Source organism: Acinonyx jubatus, chromosome D1 (genome assembly GCF_027475565.1).
Source record: "Acinonyx jubatus isolate Ajub_Pintada_27869175 chromosome D1, VMU_Ajub_asm_v1.0, whole genome shotgun sequence".
Taxonomy (NCBI): domain Eukaryota; kingdom Metazoa; phylum Chordata; class Mammalia; order Carnivora; family Felidae; genus Acinonyx; species Acinonyx jubatus.
Genome location: NC_069390.1, coordinates 52,859,323 through 52,883,909, shown reverse-complemented (window position 1 = coordinate 52,883,909; position 24,587 = coordinate 52,859,323). Strand labels below are relative to the sequence as shown.

The following is a 24,587-nucleotide window of genomic DNA, read 5'->3' as shown; positions in this document are numbered from 1 at the left end:
CTTGATTTCTCTTTCTGTCGCTTCATTGTGGGTGTATAGGAATGCAACCGATTTCTGTGCATTGATTTGATATCTTTCAACTTTGCTGAATTCATGAATCAATTCCAGAAGTTTTTTTGTAGAATCTTTTGGGTTTTCCATATAGAGTATCATGTCATCTGCAAAGACTGAAAGTTTGACCTCCTCCTGGACGATTCGGATGCCTTTTATTTCTTTGTGTTGTCTGATTGCAGAGGCTAAGACTTCCAATACTATGTTGAATAACAGTGGTGAGAGTGGACATCCCTGTCTCGTTCCTGACCTTAGGGAGAAAGCTCTCAGTTTTTCCCATTGAGGATGATATTGGTGTTGGGTCGCTCATATATGGCTTTTATGATCTGGAGGTATGCTCCTTCTATCCCTACTTTTTTGAGGGTTTTTATGAAGAAAGGATGCTGTATTTTGTCAAATGCTTACTCTGCATCTATTGAGAGGATCATATGGTTCTTGTCCTTTTTTTTATAGATGTGATGAATCATGTTAATTGTTTTGCAGATATTGAACCAGCCCTGCATCCCAGGTATAAATCCCACTTGGTCGTGGTGAATAATTTTTTTAATGTGTTGTTGGAGCCAGTTGGCTAATATCTTGTTAAGGATTTTTGCATCCATATTCATGAGGGAAATTGGTCTATTGTTCTCCTTTTTAGTGGGGTCTCTGTCTGGTTTTGGAACCCAGGTAATGCTGCCCTCAGACAAAGAGTTTGGAGGTTTTCTTTCCATTTCTATTTTTTGGAACAGCTTCAAGAGAATAGGTGTTAACTCTTCCTTAAATGTTTGGTAGAATTCCCCTGGAAAGCCATCTGGCCCTGGACTCTTGTTTTTTGGCAGATTTTTGATTACTAATTCGATTTCCGTACTGGTTATGGATCTGTTCAAATTTTCTATTTCTTCCTGTTTCAGTTTTGGTAATGTATATGTTTCTAGGAATTTGTCCATTTCTTCCAGATTACCCATTTTATTGGCATATAATTGTCTTAATATTCTCTTATTATTGTTTTTATTTCTGTTGTGTTGGTTGTGATCTCTCCTCTTTCATTCCTGATTTTATTTGAGTTCTTTCCTTTTTCTTCTTGATCAAACTGGCTAATGGTTTATCAATTTTGTTAATTCTTTCAAACAACCAGCTTCTGGTTTCATTAATTTGTTCTACTGTTTTTTTTTGTTTCAATAGCATTAATTTCTGCTCCAATCTTTATTATTTCCTGTCTTCTGCTGGTTTGGGGTTTTATTTGCTGTTCTTTTTCTAGCTCCTTAAGGCGTAAGGTTACGTTGTATATTTGAGATATTTCTTCCTTCTTTAGGAAGGCCTGGATTGCTATATACTTTCCTCTTATGACTGCCTTTGCTACATCCCAGAGGTTTGGGGTTGTGGTGTTATCGTTTTCAGTGACTTCCTTATACTTTTTAATTTCCTCTTTAACTGCTTGCTTAGCCCATTCATTCTTTAGTAGGATGTTCTTCAGTCTCCAAGTATTTGTTACCTTTCCAAATGCTTTCTTGTGGTTGATTTCGAGGTTCATAGTGCTGTAGTCTGAAAATATGCATGGTATGATCGATCTTTTTGTACTTACTTAGGGTTGATTTGTGTCTCAGTATATAGTCTATTCTGGAGAATGTTCCATGTGCACAGGAGAAGAATGTATATTCTGCTGCTTTAGGATGAAATGTTCTGAATATATCTGTTAAGTCCATCTGGTCTAGTGTGTCATTCAAAGCCGATGTTTCCTTGTTGATTTTTTGATTAGATGATTTGTCCATTGCAGTGAGTGGGATGTTGAAGTCTCCTAATATTAAAGTATTACTACTGATGACTTTCTTTATGTTTGTGATTAATTGATTTATATATTTGGGTGTTCTCACATTTGGCACATAAATGTTTACAATTGTTAGGTGTTCTTGGTCTATAGACCTCTTGATTATGATATAATGCCCTTCTGCATCCCTTGATGCAATCTTTATTTTAAAGTCTAGATTGTCTGATATTAGTATGGCTACTCTGGCTTTCTTTTGCTGACCATTAGCATGATAGATGGTTCTCCGTCCCCTTATTTTCAATCTGAAGGTGTCTTTAGGTCTAAAGTGGGTCTCTTGTAAACAGCCTATAGATGGGTCTTGTTTTCTTATCTATTCTGTCACCTTATGTCTTTTGATTGGAGCATTGAGTCCATTGATGTTTAGAGTGAGTACTGAAAGATATGAATTTATTGCCATTATGATCCTTGTAGAGTTGGAGTTTCTGGTGGTGTTCTCTGGTCTCTAATCGTTGTTGCTTTTGGTATATAAATATATATACATATATATATATATTTTCTTCATCTTTTCTCCTCTCAGAGAGTCCCCCTTAAAATTTCTTGCAGGGCTACTTTAGTGGTCACAAACTCCTTTAATTTTTGTTTGTCTGTGAACTTATCTCCTTCTATTTTGAATGACAGCTTGCTGGATAAAGAATTCTTGGCTGCATATTTTTCTGATTCAGCACACTGAATATATGTTGCAACTCCTTCCTGGCCTGCCAAGTTTCTGTGGATAGGTCTGCTGTAAACCTGATCTGTCTTCCCTTGTAGGTTAAGGACTTTTTCCCCCCCTTGTTGCTTTTATGATTCTCTCCTTGCCTGAGTATTTTGTGAATTTGACTATGATATGCCTTGTTGATGGACGGTTTTTGTTGAGTCTCATGGGGGTCCTCTGTGCTTCCTGGATTTTGATGTCTGTGTCTTTCCCCAGGTTAGGAAAGTTTTCTGCTATGATTTTCTCACATAACCCTACTAACCCTATTTGTCTCTCTTCCTCTTCTGGGACCCCTATGATTCTGATGTTGTTCCTTTTGAATGAGTCACTGATTTCTCTAATTCTTAAATCGTGCTCTTTTGCCTTAATCTCCCTCTTTTTTTCTGCTTCATTATTCTCTATAAGTTTGTCCTCTATATCTCTGATTCTCTGTTCTGCCTCATCCATCCTTGCTGCTGCTGCATCCATCCATAATTGCAGTTCAGTTATAGTATTTTTAATTTCATTCTGGCTATTTTTTACTTCTTCTATCTCTGCAGAAAGGGATTCTAATCTATTTTTGACTCCAGCTAGTATTCTTATTTTCATGATTCTAAATTCTGGTTCAGACATCTTGCTTGTATCTGTGTTGGTTAAATCCCTGGCTGTTGTTTCTTCGTGCTCTTTCTTTTGGGGTGAATTCCTTCGTTTTGTCATTTTGAAGGGACAAAAGGAATTAATGAGGTAGAAAAATTGAAATAAAAAAGTAAAATTAAAAAAGTACTGAAATTAAAAATTAAAAACAAACACACACAAAAATTGAATAGATGATGCTAGATCCTAGGTGTGTTTTGGTGTGGGTGTTGAATGTGGTATGACAGATTAGAGAAAAAAAAGGGTGGGGGGAAGAAAATCGTTTGAGAATTTGAAAAAATGAATACACTGACATAGACTAAAATGAGATGATGGGGTAAAATAGAATTTGAAAAAATATACACAAAAGTAAAGAATGTAGTTGAAAAAAATTAAAGAAAAATATTTTTGATAAAAATAAATATGATTTTTTAATTTTCTGTATTTAAAAAAAAGAAAAGAAATGAAAAGAGAAAAAAAAGATTAAAAAAGAAAAGAAAAAAATTGTTTGAAAATTTGAAAAAGTGAATACACTGTAGTAGAGTAAAATAAAATGAAGGAAGTAAAATCGAATTTGAAAAAATTTACATAGCAGCAAAAAATATAGTAAAAAATTAAAGAAAATATTCTTAATAGAAATTGAAAGTAAAAATGAATTTTTTCTCTCTCTGCATTCAAGAAAAAGAAAAGAAATGAAAAAGAGAAACAAAGAAAAATAAGGAAATTGTTTGAGAATTTGAAAAGGTGAGTACACCGAAGTGGACTAAAATAAAATGATGGAAGTAAAGTAGAATTTGAAAAAAATTACACAAAAGTAAAAAGTATAGTAATAAAAATTAAATAAATATATTTTTAATAAATATGAAAATAAAAATGAATTTTTTCTCTTTATTCAAGAAAAAGAAAAGAAGTGTAAAAGAGAAAAAGGAAAAAGAAAGAAAATTGAATAGATGAACCTGTTAACAGATTGAGTAGGACTGAAATTGCTTCGTTTTCCCCTAGAAGTCAGTCCATGTAGCGCTTTATAGTCCATAAATTAAGCTGGTGGTGAGTCTTGTGTTCTTGAAGAGCAATGTTGGCCTAGTTGGGCCGGGCTCAGTGTAACGGCTCTGCGCTCCACTAGGTGGCGCAGCTAGCCTGCTGGTGTGGGTTGTTGTGGTGCTCCTTGGTGCGCATGCGCATAGGCTGGAGCGTTGAAAAATGGCTCCACCCAGCCACACAGTCTGTTCTCCCAGATCAGCAATCGCACACCAGTGTTCCGTCTTCAGCTCTCATCCACTCCCTGCTTTTTCACTCTCTGTGACCAGGCCCCAAGCAGTACCTCTCTCCCAAGTTTTGTCTCAGATGCAGCTATTTTCCCCGGCCCCTTACTTCCTAAGGACTGCGGCTTTGACCCACTCCGCCCCTCTATGGGAGGGTCTCACCCAGCAATGGCCGAATATCCGCTGCACCCAGGAATGCCTGCTGGATGCTTTTGTTGCTGGTGCCCCAAGACTGTGGCGAGGTGCCAGCCCACCCCAGAAAATGTTCGGGAGACAGTGTAGCAGCAGCACTTCAGGGATTATGGAAAATCACAACACGCATCTGGCACCAGGTTTCACCCTTAATGACCTTGTTATAGCACCAGCGAATGTGGCCATTTTCTGGGGTTTGCTGAGACCAGGTGACTTCAACAGTCTCTACCAAATGTCCTTCCAGGAGTGGAACAGCTTTTCCCTGTGTGGCCTCAGAACCTGCCAGCTCCCACTCTGTTCCTGGGGATTCGCCCTTCCCACCAGAGCACCGCCAGGTATTGAGCTGTGGAGTTGCAGCCTTGTGCTTCCCTAGTTTACAGTCTTAATAGAGTTTAAACCCTCTTCTTTCTCCTTTCTCCCTTTTTAGTTTAGTCCCTGCAGATGATTCCAATTTTCTGCTTTCTCTCCAAGTGCTTTTGGGGAGGGGTGATTTTCCCATATTCTTTCCCCCTCCCCAGTCTCTGTCCTCTCTCTGCCCGAAAAAGAGGTTCCCTACCTTTTGGGGCTTCTTGCTCCTCAAGTTCAGCTCTCCACTCCATGTACCTGCTGAATTCTGTGGTTCAGGTTGTACAGATTGTTGTGTTAATCCTCCAATCAATTTTCTGGGTGTGTAGGATGGTTCAGTATTGGTCTGGCTGTATTTTATGGACACGAGACACAAAAAGCTTCCATGCTGTTCCGCCATCTTGGCTCCTCCCTCATATTTCTTATTGTATAAAATTTGTTGCTTTATATGTATTTTATTAATTATAGAAACTACTCCCAAGCATTACTTGAAGTGTTTTTTTTTTATTTGTTTTTATTTATTTATTTTTTTTTTGAGGGAGAGTGTGTGTATATGTGAGTAGAGTAAGGGACAGACAGAGAAAGAGAGAGAATCCCAAACAGGAAACACGCTCAGCGCAGAGCCCTATGCAAGGCTCAATCCCAAGGAACCTTAAGATCATGACCTGAGCCGAAATCACGAACGGGATACTCATCCAACTGAGCCACCCAGGGGCTCCTTAATTCTTTTATCTCTCTGACTTTTAATCTTCCCTAAGAAGCTTTAAAATATTTGTTAAGTTAAAAATATTGCCATTTGTTTAGTCACAGTGCAACTATGGAAATGTTTTAGGAGAATAGATACAGTTACATAAAGAATATATTTCTATTTCAGGTGTATGCCGTTACAAGCCCCATCAGAGTGTTAATGATTTCTACATGTGTTTATGTGCATTTATATCTACAGGTGCTGCATTTGTGAATGGGATTTGTCATTCTAGTTTGCTTTCTATTGTATTTCTGAATGTAAATAAATGGAAGGCTTATTTTTAGGGTGTGTTATTTGCTAAATGCTTATAATTTCAACAAATTGTTAGAAAAAAATATTGAATATCACATTTAGAATAAGTTTGAAGTAAATGAGAACATTGCCTTCTTCCATTTCATATGAACATTTAAATTAATGTCTGAATTCATTTCTTTGACTAATAAAGGAATACAATTAAATTATCATCCTATAGTGAAAATTCTTTATTTTTTCCATACTTTAAAGAAAATTGTGACATAATCTATGAAAAATCTGTTTTATACACATTGTTGTCTTAAACTCTCTCTCTTCGATTAGTAGTTGAAAGGAAAAAATGTATTCCCTATTCTATTTGGATTGGTGATTCTGTTCATGTTTATAAAGTCAAGAGGCATGTTTTGAACCAGATTCCTTTAGAGTATAGCCTCATTTACATTATAAAAATAACTTCCATGTTTTTAGTCATTTTACTATTTTTCCTTATTTTCAAGTTGTTGTGAACTTTTACCTTTTGATATACATGTAAATGCATGTTAGTTGGAAGTAGGAACAAAGGCCAATATGATATGCAAACCTGATGTCCTATTACCCTGGAAGATTGACAGTTATTTTTATTATCAGTCCACTATGTCATTAATGATTTGTTCAAATCTTGAGTTTCCAAAATAGTAAGGACTTCAAAGGAATTACTAACAAACATACATTTTCCCTAAGTAGAGATTTTCACCAATTCTTCCATCTCTATACATTTTCTGAGACTGAAATTTAACAGCTATCAATTTATACATTTATGTATTTTATCTTTTTTTTTTTAAAAAAACAGCTCTTAGTTTTATTGACAATTTCCACATTTCCATTTATTTTAAATCTCCATTTCATTTATTTCTAGTATGGCCTTTTTTCTTTCTTTCTCTTTGCCATCTTTGGGCTTAGTTTGTTCTGTTTCTAATTCCTTGAGATGAAAAGTGAGGTTTTTAAAAATGTTTTATTATTTATTTTTGAAGAAGAGACAGAGCGAGACAGAGTGTGAGCTGGGGAGGGGCAGAGAGAGAGAGGGAGACACAGAATCTGAAGTGGGCTCCAGGCTCTGAGCTGTCAGAAAAGAGCCAGACACAGGGCTTGAACTCACAAGCTCTGAGATCATGGCCTGAGCGAAAGTCAGATGCTTAACTGACTGAGCCCCCCAGCACCCCAGAAGAGTGAGGGGTTTTATTTGAAATATTTCTTGTTTCTTAATGTTGGCATTTATGGCTATAGACTTCCTCTTAAAACTGCTATTGAATCATTGCATATGGGTTTTTTATCTTTATTTATTTTGACAGAGAAAGAGAGAGAGAGAGCAAGAGAGCATCAGCACAAGTGGAGGAGCAGAGAGAGAGGGAGAAAGAGAATCCCAAGCAGGTCCAGCACTGTCAGCGCAGAGCCAGATGCAGGGCTCCATTCCATGAACCTTGAGATCGTGACCTGAGCTGAAATCAAAAGTTGATGGCTCAACCAAATAAGCCACACAGATGCCCTTTATTGTCCCATTTAATTTTACTTTTAATTTTTAAATGTTTATTTTTGAAAGGGAGAGAGAAAAAGCACAGGTGGATAGGGACAGAGAGAGAGAAGGAGACACAGAATAAATAGGCTCCAGGCTCTGAACTGTCAGCACAGAGCCCAACGCAGGGCTTGATCCCACGAGCCATGAGATCATGACCTGAGCCAAAGTCAGATGCTTAACCGACTGAGCCACCCAGGCATCCCAATTGTCCCCATTTTAGATGCGAAAATTGATATAAGGTTAAGTATGTTGCCCAAGGACACAGTACTCACAGGAGTTGGAGAAGGGTTTTCAACCCAGAAAGTCTGGCTTTGTAAGCACATTATTTATCTCTGTGGTCTACTGCCTATGAAAAGATATAATCCTTAAGTAATTCTAGAAATTAAATTAATAACAGAAGTACTCTAATTCTGAGAGTTAAATAATGCTAAGATTCCTAGTACATAGTAAATGCAAAAAAAAAAATGCTCGGTAACATTACTGTTATGAAAATAGAGACTCTAATTCAAGCAGTTTAAAAGGATTATCAACCGTATACAAATCTGTTATGACTTACAAAACAACGTTTCATTTGCCAGCACACAAACTCTTTGAATACTGATGGCATGAGTTCAAATAAAAAGAGAAAAGTTATACTGAAATGAAGGGAAATAAAATGAAATTTTATGTCAATAAGAATAACCTGTCTTATTTAGGATGTATGTGCCGTCCTTCAAAAAAAACATGTAAAGACCAGTGAGGGAGGAAGCAAACTACTACATGTTTCTGGAACTGTCTGTCCAGTACTCATTTCAAAATCTCCCTGAATGAAGGAATTATTTTTATAAACTTGCACTTGTAAGAATATTCAAAATTTAGTGGAGTGGAACATCTGCTCTACAGATACTTCCCATGGGTTTTCTCTCACTCTCCCAAAGAAGCACAGCCCCTATATGTTGCATCATTCACTCTCAGAACCTCCCAGGGTTTGGGATTTACTCCAGTGATTCCTAGACCTACATAAATCTTGCTTCTTCTGGAATATCCATGCCACCGTGACAAAGAGAAAAGAACCAGATCCATTTTCAAGATTGGCAAGACCATCTCTGCTGTGAGCGATAGTTATTCTTTATTAAGTCCATGAAATATCCAAGTACAAATGGACAACATGACTGAGAGATGACTTCTATAAATGACTGAGTGTCTTATGTAATAAGCAGAGGTGAATCTTACACGCTACGGCAGTGAATTGCAATTCATTTCATGAAGTTTTAAAGGCAAACACTCGAATGTGTTTTCCTTTTCTATTTGGTGTACTTAAACTTCATTATAATACCTTCACAAGCCGGGTATTTTCTCTGTTATTTGTAGTGTGTGAAGCACTGAGGTAGAAAGTGACAGTGAGATTATGGATATGGACACAATTCCTCTGATGGGGTCAGTGAACGAATAAGAAGGTTTCATATGGAGGCATAGTCTCTGTTTCAGAGCAAATGAAGCTTCTTATAAAATACAAGCATTGGTATTACGTGTAATGAGTTCTTGTGCTAAGTGCGATCATTCCTTTCACAGCTGTTACTTCAAACTTTATATTAAGGCAGTGGAGAACACATATGATTCTTAATAAGCTGTTTAGTATATTTTTTTCCGAGAGGTATCCATCTTTAGAGATCCATGTCTATTCAACCTGATTCCAAAATCAGCAACTCCACCTTTCTCCTTACGGGTTTCCCTGGCCTGGAACAGGAATATCCTTGGCTCTCCATTCCTTTCTCCTGTATCTATGCTATGGTACTCTTAGGGAATTGCCTGGTGCTGCATGTGATCCGGACGGAGCCCAGCTTACACGAGCCCATGTTCTACTTCCTGGCCATGTTGGCCCTCACTGACCTGTGCATGGGGCTGTCCACAGTGCACACGGTGCTCGGGATCCTGTGGGGGATCAGCCAAGAGATTGGTCTCGATGCCTGCATTGCTCAAACCTTCTTTGTTCATGGTCTGTCATGCATGGAGTCTGGAGTCCTTCTTGCCATGGCCTTTGATCGCTTTACTGCCATCTGCAATCCTCTGAGATATACATCCATCCTCACCAATATGAGAATCATCACCATTGGTGTGGCCATTTTAGGGAGGAGTTTCCTGTTCATTACCGCTCCCATTGTCCGCCTAAAGTTCTTCCATTACTGCCATCCTCATATCCTCTCCCATTCCTTCTGCCTGCACCAAGACTTACTTCGGCTTGCCTGCTCCGACATCCGCTTCAACAGCTTCTATGCCTTAGCCCTGGTGATCTGCACACTCTTTTTGGATTCGGTGCTCATTCTCATCTCCTACATCTCGATCCTGCATTCAGTCTTGACTATTGCATCCCGGGACGAGCGGCTCAAGTCCTTGAAGACCTGTGTCTCCCACATCTGTGCTGTTCTGGTTTTCTATATCCCAATTATTGGTTTGACTATGGTGCACCGCTTTGGAAAGCACCTCTCTCCTGTGGTCCACGTCCTCATGGGCAATATCTATATCCTTTTCCCACCCTTGATGAACCCTATCATCTACAGTGTCAAAACCCAACAGATACGTAGCAGGATCCAGAGATGGATCACTAAACAAAACTGAGTACTAGAAGTTAGTGTGTTCTAAGGAAGGGAAGGTCGTATTCGCAAGAGGAATGACTGATAATGATTTGTAGCAGAAATAATAAATGTATATGTAGTATTTAACAGATTAAAGGCATATTTATAGTCATTTCTTAATTTAGTTTTCCAGAGCCGGAGAAATAAGCGGAGAAAGTGTTACTGATCTCATTTCCTAATTTTAAAATTAAGTATAACGTTAACCACACTGACTTGTGTTCCCCAGTGTATCAGTGAGCACTTGCCTGGGTAGTTACTAAGTTTACGGTACCATCCATGCTTTCTGAATTCTAGTTCAGCATGCGATTTTATTTTTCATAGAACTGGTATATCGGTACATTAACTTGTATAGGACAAGTGGCCTTTACATATTATTCCCATGTGTCACAAGTTGACTCTGTTGAGTTTGTTGAGAAGGAAAATTTTACTCTACCCTTCAAGGTTCTTCTAAATCAGTCTAATAATTACATTGGCATGAGACAGATTAACAGGAGAAAAAAACAAAATTTAATTAATGCACACAGAGGTCCATAGTAAAATTAAGACCAAAGGAAATGACCAAGACATGAAGTTTTATACATTTTAGACAAACATCCATCTGTGAGGAATTGACGGGACAAAGAAAACTTATGCTCAGGAGCTTCCATTAGTAAAGAATTCTAAATGTGGACTAGAATTTGGGCTGGGGTAATAAATTTGTAAAAATTACAAGATTTATTTACATAGGGTACTTTGGCCCTGATTCCCTATCTCTGATGATAAGGATGTCTCTTTACCTCTTGATGCAGAGAAGGTACCTTTCACATGGGAGATGTGCTTCCTGCTTTCTGGAGACAAAGAGTCAGCAGTCTTGCACTGGCTGTTTTTTAAATAAGTTTAATTCAGCGTAATCTTTATGGTATTGTGGCATACTTCGGGGCAGCCTTCCCTAGGTCCCTGTAAGATCATTCACACCTCTTCTATATATGTTGAAGCAAAAGTGCCTAGAAAGCCTGTTCTGTCTCACCTAATAGAATGCAGGATTGGTAGATTAGATTACACAGTTTAATGTAAAAGATTTGGTGAACAGTGACTGAATCAGCTATCATATCTCTACATAGTCTACAATGTACCCCCAATTCTATATAGTTTACAATACTCATGAGAGTTGCCAATTGACTTTAATCTTGGTGTCAGTGTACATGAAATTTTAAAGACAGATCAACCTCTTTATCTTTAAGGTAGGATGCGAAGGCACATATATATTAAATAGAACATCTGCACCTAAACTGGGGATAGAATTATGGTTGTGAGAATCTTTTGAATGTATATCCCATTTTTTACATAATGTTTGTATTTATTTTTGAGACAGAGTGAGAGATAGCATTGAGTGGGGGAAGGGCAGAGAGAGAGGGAGACACAGAATCCGAAACAGGCTCCAGGCTCAAAGCTGTCAGCACAGAGCCTGACACGGGGCTAGAACTCTCAACCATGAGATCATGATCTGAGCCGAAGTCAGACGCTCATCCAACTGAGCCACCCAGGTACTCCTGTATATCCCATTTCTATGTCTCACCCTCTTCATGGATAAAATTAGGAAATTCAAGTCAATAACAAAATGCAGATATTGTTATTTTTTGTTGTTTCTTGCTTTTTAAAAAACCTTGACCTCCTCCCAAATTAAAAATCAAAAAGTAAAAAAAAAAAAAAAAAAAGAATCCCATAGTATCAGTCTCAAGATTGTTTTTCAAATTTCTTTAAATATTGTCACCTCATCACAGCTATATGAAGCCATGACTGGGACAGCAGAGTTATTAGCAGAGACTAATTACAGTTAGGCTACAGAGATGGGAGGAAGCATATTGTTGCACATACACCTTCAGGTATATGAAGTTCCATCATCAATATTCTCATAAACAGAGAAAAAAATCAATTTTGAACACTAACGTTTGGTTTGGTACCTTTAATTTATCTTTTAGTGTTTTATTAGAAAAGTGATATGCTTTTTAGATTAGAAGATCTCACATTTATGTTTGTTACTCTTGCCTTTGAGAAGTGTCACTGTGTAAAGCCCACACATCTCTAGATCTCAGTCTATCTAAACACCTCTGTCCATGTCGGACTACTTTTCCCTGATGGCTCCTTTCTGTTAGGCTCTCTGTGACGGTACTTTGTTTCAGAATGCCTGCCTCTCCCAGCAGTCCTATTTCTCTCTGTGTAGCTCATTTCTGAAAGAAACTTCTGGCCAAACATTGGTAATTGATCTGTTCTAGTTACAGTGGGAAATAACAGACCTTATTTCTCCTCTTTGTTAGGGGGAGTTTGAGAAAAAGGATGGAGAGGAACCTTCACATTATTATATCAAATATAATCAATATTACAATATTGATTGATGAAGAAAATCTAAGTGATCCCTAGTATATATGCATTAAGGTTTACATTAAACAAAATTTTGGGGGCGCGTAGGTGACCTAGTTGGTTAAGCATCCATCTTTGACTCAGGTTATGAGCCCCTGGTTCAAGAGTTCGAGCCCCATATCAGGGTCTCTGCTGTCAGCTCAGAGCCCGCTTTGGATTCTCTGTCTTCTCTCTGCCCCTCCCCCCCACACAAAAAAAACAAAAATAATTTTTTTTAATTTTTATGCATATTAGAAGTCAGATTTTGGAGTAAGAATAATTTGAGTTGTCCAAGGGCAATAATATTATCCCCCTTAACATGACAATAAAATGGGTGTGGTGAACTTTACATTTTGCGTAAGTTGAGCTTTTATTTTTCCCCATGAATATGTCTAAGAAGAGAAGTTTTCCTATAGTCTTCTATAAAATTTCAGTGTCTTAACTCTAAAAACTGAGCAGAAATATGACAGACTATAGTTACCCCAAGTGAATAATAGTGAAAAGGAAAAGTTTCAATAAGTGTTTCATAAGGTCAGAGTTAACATTCCGTGCTTACATATTTATACTGTATTTTATTAAGTTGTACCTAAAATGATAACAGAATTAGAAGTTAGCTATTAATGCATTATATTTGTGTATGTGGATATATATCAACATATGTATGTTTGCATTTATATATATATGTGTGTATATTCAGATGATACTTATTATTTACAGATTCTGTATTTGGGAATTCACCTACTTGTTCAAATATATTTGAAACCCCAGAATCAATGCCCCCAGTGTTGTCACCATTAGTGGACATATGCGAGGCAGCAAAAAATTTGAGTTGCCTAACACATATGTCCTCAGCTGAGGTTGAACAGGCTTAAGCTCTGCCTTCTTGTTTCATCTCTAGTATGAATAAATGAGTATACATTTTTGTGGTCTATTTAATGCTCTATTTTACTCCTTTTTGTTGGTGCTGGTGATGGTGAAAATGGCCCCCAAGCATCCTACTGAAGTGCATCCAGTGTTCCTAAACCCAAGGCTGTGATCCATCTTGCGGAGGTGACAGTGTGTCAGATAAGCTCCCTGTAGGCAGAAGTTACAGTTGCCTGTGAGCTCAATGTTAATGAATCAAAAATACTGAACATCCAGAAAAAAGAAGAAGAGTTTTACCAATCTGTGCATGAGGTTGCTCCTCCAATTGCTAGGGCAACGTCTAGAGTGTGTGATGAAACTATGGAGAGAATGGAAAGTTGACTAAGTTTGTGAATTCATGGTATTATGATCAATTAAATAAAATGTAGTGGATGGCACTGTTGCAAGTGTGAAATCCAAAGGAATCTACAGATCCATTATCCAAGGTCAGAAAGGGTGAAATCCTTCTTGGTTAATGTTTATTACAGGGAAATGCCACATGAAATGTATTATTTGTAAGAAATGTGTATTGAATGTGTTTGATATATATTAAAATGTGTCTTTAAATTGAAACACACACACAGATTACGTATTAAATGGTTATTGAAAATGTGATCAGAGCTCAAAGCAACTTGATGCTTGTGTTTCTCCTAAAGAGAAATGGTTCAGAACTCAGTGACTTTACAGAACATAACTGCAGCAAATAATAAAAATAGACCGTATATATATTTATACTGTAATTCTATGTTTATTAATATATACACCAAAATTGCTTACACAGCTATGAAAATACATACATGCATGCAAAGTTTCATTACATCATTAATATGCTTCAAAAATATTCATTTAGAGAGAAATATTAATTGAATTGTAGTACTTCTACAACATTCAACGTCATTGGCATTTTAAAAATAGAAAAAGTCCAAAAGTTGTGATTTTAAAAGTTATCTGTGTTATTCATAAGTAGCTGAAAAACTATGCAGAAAAATATTCTTGATGTAATCTAATTTTTACTTAAAATAATTCTACATATATTCTGGTATAAAAAAGCCTGAATATCATACTTACTAACTAACTCTAATGAGAGAGTAGGGATAAAGGACGAAAAAAACATTTTAAATTGTTTGAGTTTTATACAATTAATGGTATTGTTTCAATTTAAAACATATATGTTTATCCAAGGAGAGAACTATAGGGATTTTTCATGGGGTATGGCATAATTTTAACTTGTCCACTAAATTTTCATACACGTAGGCATCACAAACAATTTTGTTTATATTAAAAGCCATACATAAATTTTGTGATTGGCAAAGTTTTCTAAGCATACCAAAAAAAGGTATTAAAAAGGGAAAAATAAGGTAAGTAAAACATATTTTGTGTACAATAAAATCTAAATTATTATTTAGCTCAAGAGGAGCAAGAAGGAGAATCTAAAGGCAACATTTCACTCGATGAACAAGTAAATAAAGTACGTAAAAAGAAATTAAAATGCATCAGAGACATCCTGAAGAAATAGAATTTCAGAGAGGAGTCTTTCCGAGGACAGAGAGAGCTCTTTCTGAAGCCACATCTGCCAAGAGCCATCTGCTATGTCTGGTCAAAAAGGACGATTCTCCTGGCATACAGCCAGTTTTGAGGGTCAGAAAACAGATTTTTGGAATTCTGGCAGAGCCTAAAAGAAAAAAGTAGAAAACCAAAGGATCTCTCTCCAGGTGACAATGGAGGAACAGAGACCTGAGACTGGCAATGTGTTAGGTTTCAGACAAGATATTTGCTAAACTCTGAAACTGCATGGGACTGGAAAGCCAAAAGAGTGGGCAGGGAACATTTGAACAAGACAGAGTTGTTTTCGGTACTCTTGTCTTCCTTGGCGCACAAAGATTACAGTGCAAGGTGTGGGTTGCACCCTAGCTCACAGTTGAAAGCCTGAACAGGCCAAGCCATAGGTGCAAAAGTGAAACCAGCTAATACAGTGGTACAACCAGCTTCCACTCAGTCCAAATTTTGATTAGGTCAAGGTAAAGATCCTATATGGGGCTTACCACAGAGCAAGATGTGCATTATCCCTGGAACAAAATATCACTTTACCTGGCTTTCATGATTTTTCTATATAATGTCAAACACCCAGTGAGAAACTGGTAGACATGGCAAGAGACAAGAACATGAGTTCAAAAACAAGGAGAAAAGCAGTAGAAACGGACCCCTCCACAGCTGTATTTATTGTAAATAGCAGTCAAGGATTTTTAAGGTAACAATGCTTAATATGTGCAAGGAAATAGAAGAACCAATGATAAATAATTTACTAATCCTTAAAAATGAAGAGTTGAAGAATTTTACCAGGAAATTAGAATATACCAGAAATTTAAATTAAAATAAAGAGAGAGAGAGAGAGAGAGAGAATGAATCAGATGAACATTAGAAAATGCTAAAGCACAGGAGTTAAACCTGATAATTCAGGAAAGCTGAATCAGAGAGCAGAAGACAGGATTACTGAGCTAAATGAGAGATTAGTAGAAAATAACAAACATGAGACTTTAGTGCCTTATTAGGGAAAGGAAGTGTTTCACGGTGATAAAAAGGTCAATCAACAAGGAAGATCTCTTTAAAAACTTCATGCATCAATAAATGGAAGTGCCTACCTACCCATAGCTTAAAAGTACGTAAATCAAAGACATCAGCAGCTGTAACAAGGGAAACAGACTAATCCACATTCATAATGGAACATTTTAACACTCTTCTATCAAAAACTGAAAACACAAGCAAATAAATCTAAGGATAGAAATGATAAAATGACATAAAATTAATAAACTTGATCACACACACACGTATAAATACAAAAAAATGGATAGATATAGATCCATAAATATGGGAATAGATATAGGTACAAGTAACACTTCGATCAACAGGTACAGGTGAACAAGAGTGACAGATTGGGTCATACATAAAGCTTTAATTTGTATTTTTAAATTAATTTTAGTGTTATATTAACAACTGTTTGAAAACAGTGGCTCAGTATTTCAGCTCAAGCGCAAGAAGAATGATGCAGATTCTCACAAGGAAAATGAAGATAAGCATGGTAACCAGAATAATCTCTACTGAGTACCTACCAGTTCCCAAACCCCATGTGAAGGGTCTTACATAAACGTATCCATTAAATTACAGTGACAATCATGTCTCTAGTTCCCAATAAATGTATGTTATTCTTCCTTATTTATACTTTAGGCAGCTGAATGTGTGATAGTAAATTGTACTCCAACGCCTGTAGTTAGGAACTGGCAAAATAAGAGTTTCGAACAAGGTCATTTTGACTCCAGAACTCAAGCACGTAACCAACTTCTTCAGCAGTTGTTTCTCTACCAAATTGAAATCTGCTTTTTGTATAAGATATTCTTGACAAATATTTGACTACCTGCCCTCATTTATGATGGACTTGCAAAATGCAGTTTCTCTATGAAATACTATTAGTATATGAGCATCTTAATGCAGAACAAAATGTACTTTGCTTTATAAAAAGAAAAACATACTTGGAAAACAAATATCGTGAGAATCCTAGCCTCCAGAATTTCTGTCCAGGTTTTTTAGGCCAAAGGGTTACTGTTGATTGAATCGGGAAAATAATTGAAAAGAGGTTTAGAATAATGTTGTCTCTAATCTAAATCTAAAACTTGTCTTCACGTTACTGAAAAAATAAATCACCAAATGCCAGAGCATTTCTCATGTTGCTTTTGTGCAAGTGAGAAATTAAATGAACACTTAAAAACAATAAATATAAGCCATGGTGTAAGCATGGCCTTAGTCCTAGATTTGTTGGAGCAAACATATTTGATGTCATGAGAAGCACCAAGTTGATTATAGCATGAATTACTTGATGAGGATAGGCTTTGTGAAGAAGGAGATATTTATAGATACTTATTTCAAACAAAGTTCAGGTTATATATAAGGAAGAGATATTCAAGGGATAAATTTTTACTGGACAAAGTAAACACTAAAGAAGATTTTAGAATAGTTGGAGAAAGAATGTAGTGGGACTTGTATATTATATAAAAGAATCTGATCTTGGAGCTCTAAGTACAAAAGAATCAGTGTGTCCCACTACAACCTGCAGAAGGATCTTTGATTTGTCTATTCCACACAGACCAGCTTCAGGTGGTAAGGAAAATCATGCATTCTGACTTTTCCTATAGCCAAGCATTTAGTTTTCCAGTATCTCATCTGATCTTCTATTTTCCTCAATTTCTTCTAATTTCCTTATAACTCCAAGTCAATATCCTATGGGATTTTTAACACAATCATTTATATGTTTATTAATTTATTCATAAAACATGATGATACTCCAAACTATTGACTGGACTTTCAGATCATATGGGCCCATTAGGTGAACAATTAAATCCATAGGAGGAAAACATGATGATACTCCAAACTACTGACTGGACTTTCAGATCATATGGGCCCATTAGGTGAGCCATTAAATCCATAGGAGGAAATATTTCCATCAAACGTCATGCCTGGTCTTTGGAACACAACATCTTTACTGCCTTATCTCGAATGTGTTTGGTCTTCACCCCATATACAAAGGGATTGAGGAAAGGTGGAACCAGTAGGTAAAGGTTAGACAAGATGATATGTACATATGATGGAATAGAAGATCCAGATCTGTGAGTGAAAAAGGAAAAAAAGGCAAGGAGATAGAATTGGAAGAAGATACATATGTGGGGAATACATGTATTAAAGGCCTTAAGACGTGCCTCTTTCTGGGACAGGTGAAAGACAGTGATAAATATTTGTACATAAGAGAGGGTGATTAAAAGGAAGTCCAGGCCACCAACAACAAAAGCTCCAAGGAGACCGTAGAATTTACTGATGGAAACGTCTTCAGTGGCAAGCTTCACAAGGGCCATGTGTTCACAGTAAGTGTGGGATATTAACTTGGTTCGGTAAAGTTTCAGACGACACTTTATGAGCAAAAGGCATGGGATTACCAAAAGGGCAGGCCGCAAGGTCACCCCAATTCCAATATGTGTGACCAGTTGTCGAGTGAATATGATAGCATGCCTCAGTGGATAACAGATTGCTACATAGCGGTCCAGAGCCATAGCCAAAAGGACTCCCGATTCAATACCTTGAAATGTGTGGATAAGCCACATCTGAAAGAGGCAAGCATCAAAATAGATCTCTGGCAAGTGGAACCAAAAAATTCCAAGCATCTTGGGGACAATGCTGGTGCTAAGTACAATGTCTGTGGCTCCCAACATGGCCAGAAAGAAATACATAGGTTCATGGAGACTGGGTTCAGATTTGATGATGATCAAAAGCAGAGAATTTCCCACCAAAGCAATGATGTACATAACACAGAATGGAATCCCAATCCAACACTGAATAGTTTCCAGACCAGGGATCCCAATGAAAGTCAGCACAGAGGGTATGAACATGGTGCCATTTGCAATAGGCATGGTTATTCAGAGGTCTCCTTAGCAAAGGGGAAAAGTTTGCCAAACTATGATGCTGTGTTCTCTGATATGTCTTGTTCTCATCCAGTCACAGAATTACTGAATGACAAAAATAGGAGAAACAACTACATCAGCTTATTTATCATTTTTAAATGAATGAGAAAATTTCGAAGGACAGGTTCACTCAGCAACATCATCCACCCATGCGCAGTGATATCCACAATGTGAAAACTGAGTATTTGCACACCATGCCTATGATGGGGTCAACGTGATCAGGCTGCTTAGTGGTGTTCTCCTTCCTCCCCCACTCCATCTTCGATTCCTTCTAACCTTGCCGCGGAAATTAGAAAAAAAAATTGAAACGATAACTTGAGACAGAGAAACATCAAAATCCGTGTGCCTTGAGCCTGACTTTTCTCTTGTTTTCTCTCTCCTCTCATTCCTCCATTCACTTTAGACTAGCAAAGCTGGGTATTTCTGCAGAACATACCAGCACTTCTTTGATTGCAGGTCCCTTTCTAAGGTTGTGACTCCGTTAATAAAATGATCTCTCCTCACCTTAAGCTTCCTTCTCACTGAAGAATTTGTCAATATGACATTGCTGTGGAACTCAGACTCCATCCAGACAGACATTGGCAGCTGCATAACTTTCAGTGGCAATTCTGATTCAGGACACAAGTGTTAAATATGAACCCTGTAGTTAGATAAGCACCCACAGCTCTTCACACTCTTTCTTCCACATATTAGAGAGGAAGGACAGTTTCAGTATATAAATAAATTAAAAGGGTTGAAGATTACCTGCTGTAAAAGAGAAACCTTGGCTGTCTCACCATGAGAGCAATGTGCAAGATGCTGAAATGATGTGAGGTAAGGTTGAGCGAACAAGTTTGGGAGCCCAGGTGTCCATATGGAGGCAATGTTGGCAGACACAATCCTTGTATATAAATTGGGGCTGCTTACCATTGAAGGGAAGAGAAAGTTCTAATATTTTACCTTCCACAGAAGCTGACACAAGACAAATATGAGGGGGTGGGGCTCTTTGAGAATTATCCCAGAGATTCCAAGGGAAATGACTGACAAACACATAGGTACATTCAGGTGGCAGTGCCTTGAGAGGCAGCAGAGACAGAAAGAGAAGCCTCCAAAACAGAATTCTCATTGCGGTAGAGGGACTGTTGCTGGGAACACTTCACACTTCCCAGTGACTGTATACCAGCAACGACCCATAGTTCAGTTGTGGGGCTGACAGGATTATGCGTGGATGAATTTTATTGTTTTAAAGTGTGAGCAGAAAGGTGGCTTCAGCGATTAGTTTCCTCAATCTAAGTCAAGCAACTAATTGCCTGACTTAGACAATGACTTGCACAAGTTGTCGCCTCCACACATAATCTGAGTTCTTCCCTGGTCCCCAACAACCCTAATTTCTCCTCAGAAATTTTAAACTTGGAATGATTTAGAGATTATTCTACCACATCACCCCCCAAAACCAGGGGGGTCCAGGCAGCTGACGATAAGTGTGCTGAGTCCTTTTCATGCCCGTCTATCTACTGTGCAACGCTCACTTTCAAAAAGACCTCCTCATATGAGGAGGTCTCCTCATATGACCACTGTCCCCCTATTATATCTTCAGATGTAACAGCACAACATTCAAATAACTCATGACCCGCTCTCCTTCTAGTAAAACATCTGTTGGTCTAACCATCTTGTCTGGTAGCATGCTGCTAACTTCCTCCACCTCCCAATTTCCTCGAGCAGATTCTCATTTTTATCATGACTGTTCTTGTATTGTGGTTCCTAAAACTTCAAAGTCATTCTCTATCAAAAACATATTTGCACTCTCTACTTTCATGGTTTGTAGTATCGCAAGTGGAGTCTAGACTCATTGACTGTACTTGTACTCATACTTCAAGACGTGTACTTTCATCCCCAGTTAAGCTCGCACTCATTCCTAACTACCCACTTACTTAGTATCCAGAAGCAGCAGTGGGAAGTGACTGGAGCAAGAGAAGTTGCTCTTTGCTGGTCCCAGCAGTGGAATATTTGTGTTTTCTACCATAATTTTCCTTGATGACCAAACTTCATAAGCTTCTTGCAAATACTAAGATATTTTTTACTCCCTATGGTAAAGGAGGAGGAGAACAGCTACCATTTCTCAAGACTAACCTCTTAGTCAAGTCCCAGGAGACGGATCTATTTAGTGCAGCCAGGAGAGGGCAATGTTGAAGTATCTTCTTTTGGTCAAACAAACAGTGCACTTGTGTTTCAAACTCCAGAGATTGGGATTCCTTGTGCTCACCTGGATGGCAGAGAAATGGAACACAAAATGGGGACTGCTTAGCACAGGACTCCACTTCTTGCCTGAGTGGAGTGGCCAGCTTTACCCATGGTTTTTGAGGAAAGGAAATTGGAAACAAAAGAAAGCATAGCCTCCTCTTATTTATTTCACTTATTTACTCTTGGCCATCCCATGGAGATTCAAAGGATTTCCAGACTCAGTTCAGTGATCCCAGGGAGGATAGTGTTTGGAATTTGTAGGGAGGAAGTTTGGAAGCTGTAAGGAGCTTATTGTATAGTAAACTCTCTTGTTCACCTGTCTGATTCCTGGGCTGTGCCATTTTTGTGTTCATCTCTAACTGAAAGCAATCCCTTCTTGCTCTCATTTCAAGCCTTTTGGAGTAAGTCCCTCATTCCTTGCATCATAGATCAGGCATATGTGAGTGTGACATATATCTCAACCCATGCGCTGGTACATGTGGTTGCCTGTTACCCTGGCATCTGCATCTAATTATCTGGAACCCTCAGTTAAAGGGAATCTCAAACTTTGGAGTGAAGCAGCTCCTCAGTGACTGCATGCAGCACCACTTTGGGGTCACATCTTCTTTATACTAACTTCAGAAGGTGATATATTCCCAAACGTGCAGCATGGGACAAGTGTGGTCTGGGAACAGGACTAAAAGGCACCCAAAATACCAAACAGATCCATGTGAGGACTGGGAGCATACCTGAAATCAGTTGGACCAGGCTATCGTGCTTCACATGGAAGTTCTCTCAATAAATGGACTGGGGTTCATTCAACAAAGAGGGCAGGAGGGATGGCATTGTGCTCTGAAAAACCATCTCTAGGGATAGCAAAAGGAGATTTAGATACCACTAAAATATAGGGCTCTCATTTCCTGAGAGGATCAAATACCTGAGAGGAGCAAAATTACCTTTGCTTGGAGTCTGAACCATATGCTAACTGGTGCAGACATTCCTGCACCAATTCCAATTAGAAATGAAATGAAATTCATTTCCAATTAGAAATGAAATGCCAGAGGCAAAATGTACATGAAATAATCCTGGCAGGTCATTTGAGCAGCATGTGGTGAGAAAGAGCCAACTTTGGGAAGGAAACAGCTTTGCCCCTTCTTAGCCAGGACCCAAATTCGGCCTATTTGTGCTTCTGGTCACTTATTTTAACTCTTCTGAGCCTCATTTCCATCATCTGCAAAATAAGAATAAAATCACAGCTCTTAGGTGACTTCGGGTGTGAACTATGGGACTTGGCACCACCCTTGCCCTGCCAGGCACACACCACCTGATGCTCCAGGGAGCTGAGCTGGTCTCCCCTCAGCCTTTCTCTCTTTCCCTCCCCAGCTGAATTTTGAGCTGGTCGGCAGTCAGCTGTTTTCCTCTAAATCAAAATATGCACATGTTATGTTTGTTGTTATAATTGTATGTGTCAATTAAATATTAGATAAACAACAAAAAGGAAAATCAGTCAATATAACTCCCCATGTAAACAAAATAAATAAGTCATGATATCATTTCAATAGCTGCAGAGAAAGCACATTAAAATAGTGAATATGCATGCAAAATAAAACCCTCCTCAAAATAGGAATAATAGAGAACTCATTAACCTAATTAAATGTATCCATGAAATACCTATAGTTCATACTGTATTGAAGACCATTAAACTAAAATTTCTCCATTAGATTGAGACACATGACAGGGTACCCACTGTCAATAGCTTTATTCAGCATTGTACACAAAGTCCTAATCATAATGATATTATCATCGTATTCTATTAGTTTTTATTTCTTTTTCAGAAATATCACATAGTTATCCTCTTTCTTTATCCTTTTTGTATATAATCTCTCAAAAATTCATATATTTGTCATTTTATCCTCTTTGAGGGATAACATCCTCATCAATTATTCCACAATAATTCCACAATAATGCCATAATAGGATGCAATTTCCTGAAATACCTAATGCTCTAATACAGGATTAAAATGAGTTACTTAAGTGTTTATTATGGCATTAAGCATCTCTTTTTGCCTGTCTGATGTGAACAAGTGTGTTTTATTCCTTCTGTCATGGTATTTGCCATTTCTTATTTTATATATTTCATGTTTACATAAATTTTATTAAACATTAAGAATATTATGACTCACACTTACTTATTTGATTCAACATGAATTTCCAAGAATATCCTCTACCTTTGCCTGTTGAATGCTAATGTCCCATCCAGTTTTGTAATTGTATGTTTTTTGAGTTATTTCTTTATTTGACTTTGTATAAGTCTGTAATTGGTGATTGAGAAGTTCTCTCTGTCTACTCATTTCTTTTGTTTTCTTTTCTTTTCTTGCCTGCTTTTTTTTTTTTTTTTTTTTTTTTTTAGAGAGAGAGAGAGAGTGTACAAGCAGGGGGAAGCACAGAGGGAGAGGGAGAGATAGAATCTTAAGCAGTCTCCATGCTGGCATGGAGTCTGATGTGGGCTCAATGTCACGATTCTGAGATCATGACCTGAGCTGAAATTGAGAGTTGAATGCTTAACCAACTGAGCCACCCAAGCACCCCCCCCAACTCATTTCTTTTTAATAGTCATCTTATTGGTTCCATCTTGAAGGTAGAATGAAGAAAATTAAACCAGATAACGTGTTGATGAAGCATCCTGAAAGAGGTTGAAAGTGTGTAGACACAGGAGCACCAAAGAGTAAAGATATGAAGTCACTATTTTGGGAGTCAGTTTCTCATATGCCAGTTTTGTGTTTGGTTCATACTTTATTTCAGCATTACATAATGATCCATTCAAGTTTATCTTATTAGTTTATCTCATGAATATCAGAATAAACTCACTTCCGTGCAGATATCCCGTACAATGATTTTGCATATTACATTAAGCCTCTAGATTGGGTCCTTTTGAAACATTGATCCACACCCGGAAAATGTTTAAATTGTTCATTATTCAATTTACCGAGGTTCTAAGAAGTCTCAGGCATTGATTGCCCTATGTGTTGTTGATACAGATATAAAGAAGATACAAGTCTTCTACTCAAGATACTTGCAGTAGGCAATTACTACATGCAGTCGTTGAATGATTTTTCAATTTGGGTGAAACTCTAATTGGGTAAAATTAATATGTGTGCCTCTAGAAGAATTGATTCTATGTAGGTATTGATCACAGTTTCATTTCTGAAAATAGGGTATTAGTGAGTTAAAGAAGACAGACCAAAAAGGGTTATGCACTGTATGAGTCAACTTTTTAAACTTCTTGGGAATACAAACTACTCCATAGTGAAAAAAATACATCAGTGGTTCCTAGGGGTCTGCCAGGGGTGTGAGGAGCGTCAGGAGGGATTGGTCACAGGGGAGCATAAGGAAAATTTTGGGAATGATGGTTAAGTTCATTTTCTTAATTGTAGTGATGGATTCATACATGTGTATATGCCAAAATTTACCAAGTTTTATACTTT

General features: G+C 37.6%; 2 protein-coding genes across 2 annotated transcripts; one reads left to right on the top strand and one right to left on the bottom strand.

Annotated features, from left to right (window-relative positions):
• The first annotated feature begins 6,338 nt into the window (after positions 1-6,338).
• LOC128311686 (olfactory receptor 51V1-like) lies at positions 6,339-10,107 on the top strand. The gene is made up of 2 exons (XM_053202628.1): positions 6,339-6,361; positions 9,162-10,107. Exons 1-2 carry the CDS (start codon positions 6,339-6,341, stop codon positions 10,105-10,107), a joined length of 969 nt encoding a protein of 322 aa, XP_053058603.1.
• Positions 10,108-17,902: 7,795 nt separating this feature from the next.
• LOC128311685 (olfactory receptor 52A5-like) lies at positions 17,903-19,140 on the bottom strand. The gene has a single exon (XM_053202627.1). The coding sequence runs from the start codon at positions 18,851-18,853 to the stop codon at positions 17,903-17,905; it is 951 nt and encodes a 316-aa protein (XP_053058602.1). The 5' UTR covers positions 18,854-19,140.
• Positions 19,141-24,587: the final 5,447 nt, after the last annotated feature.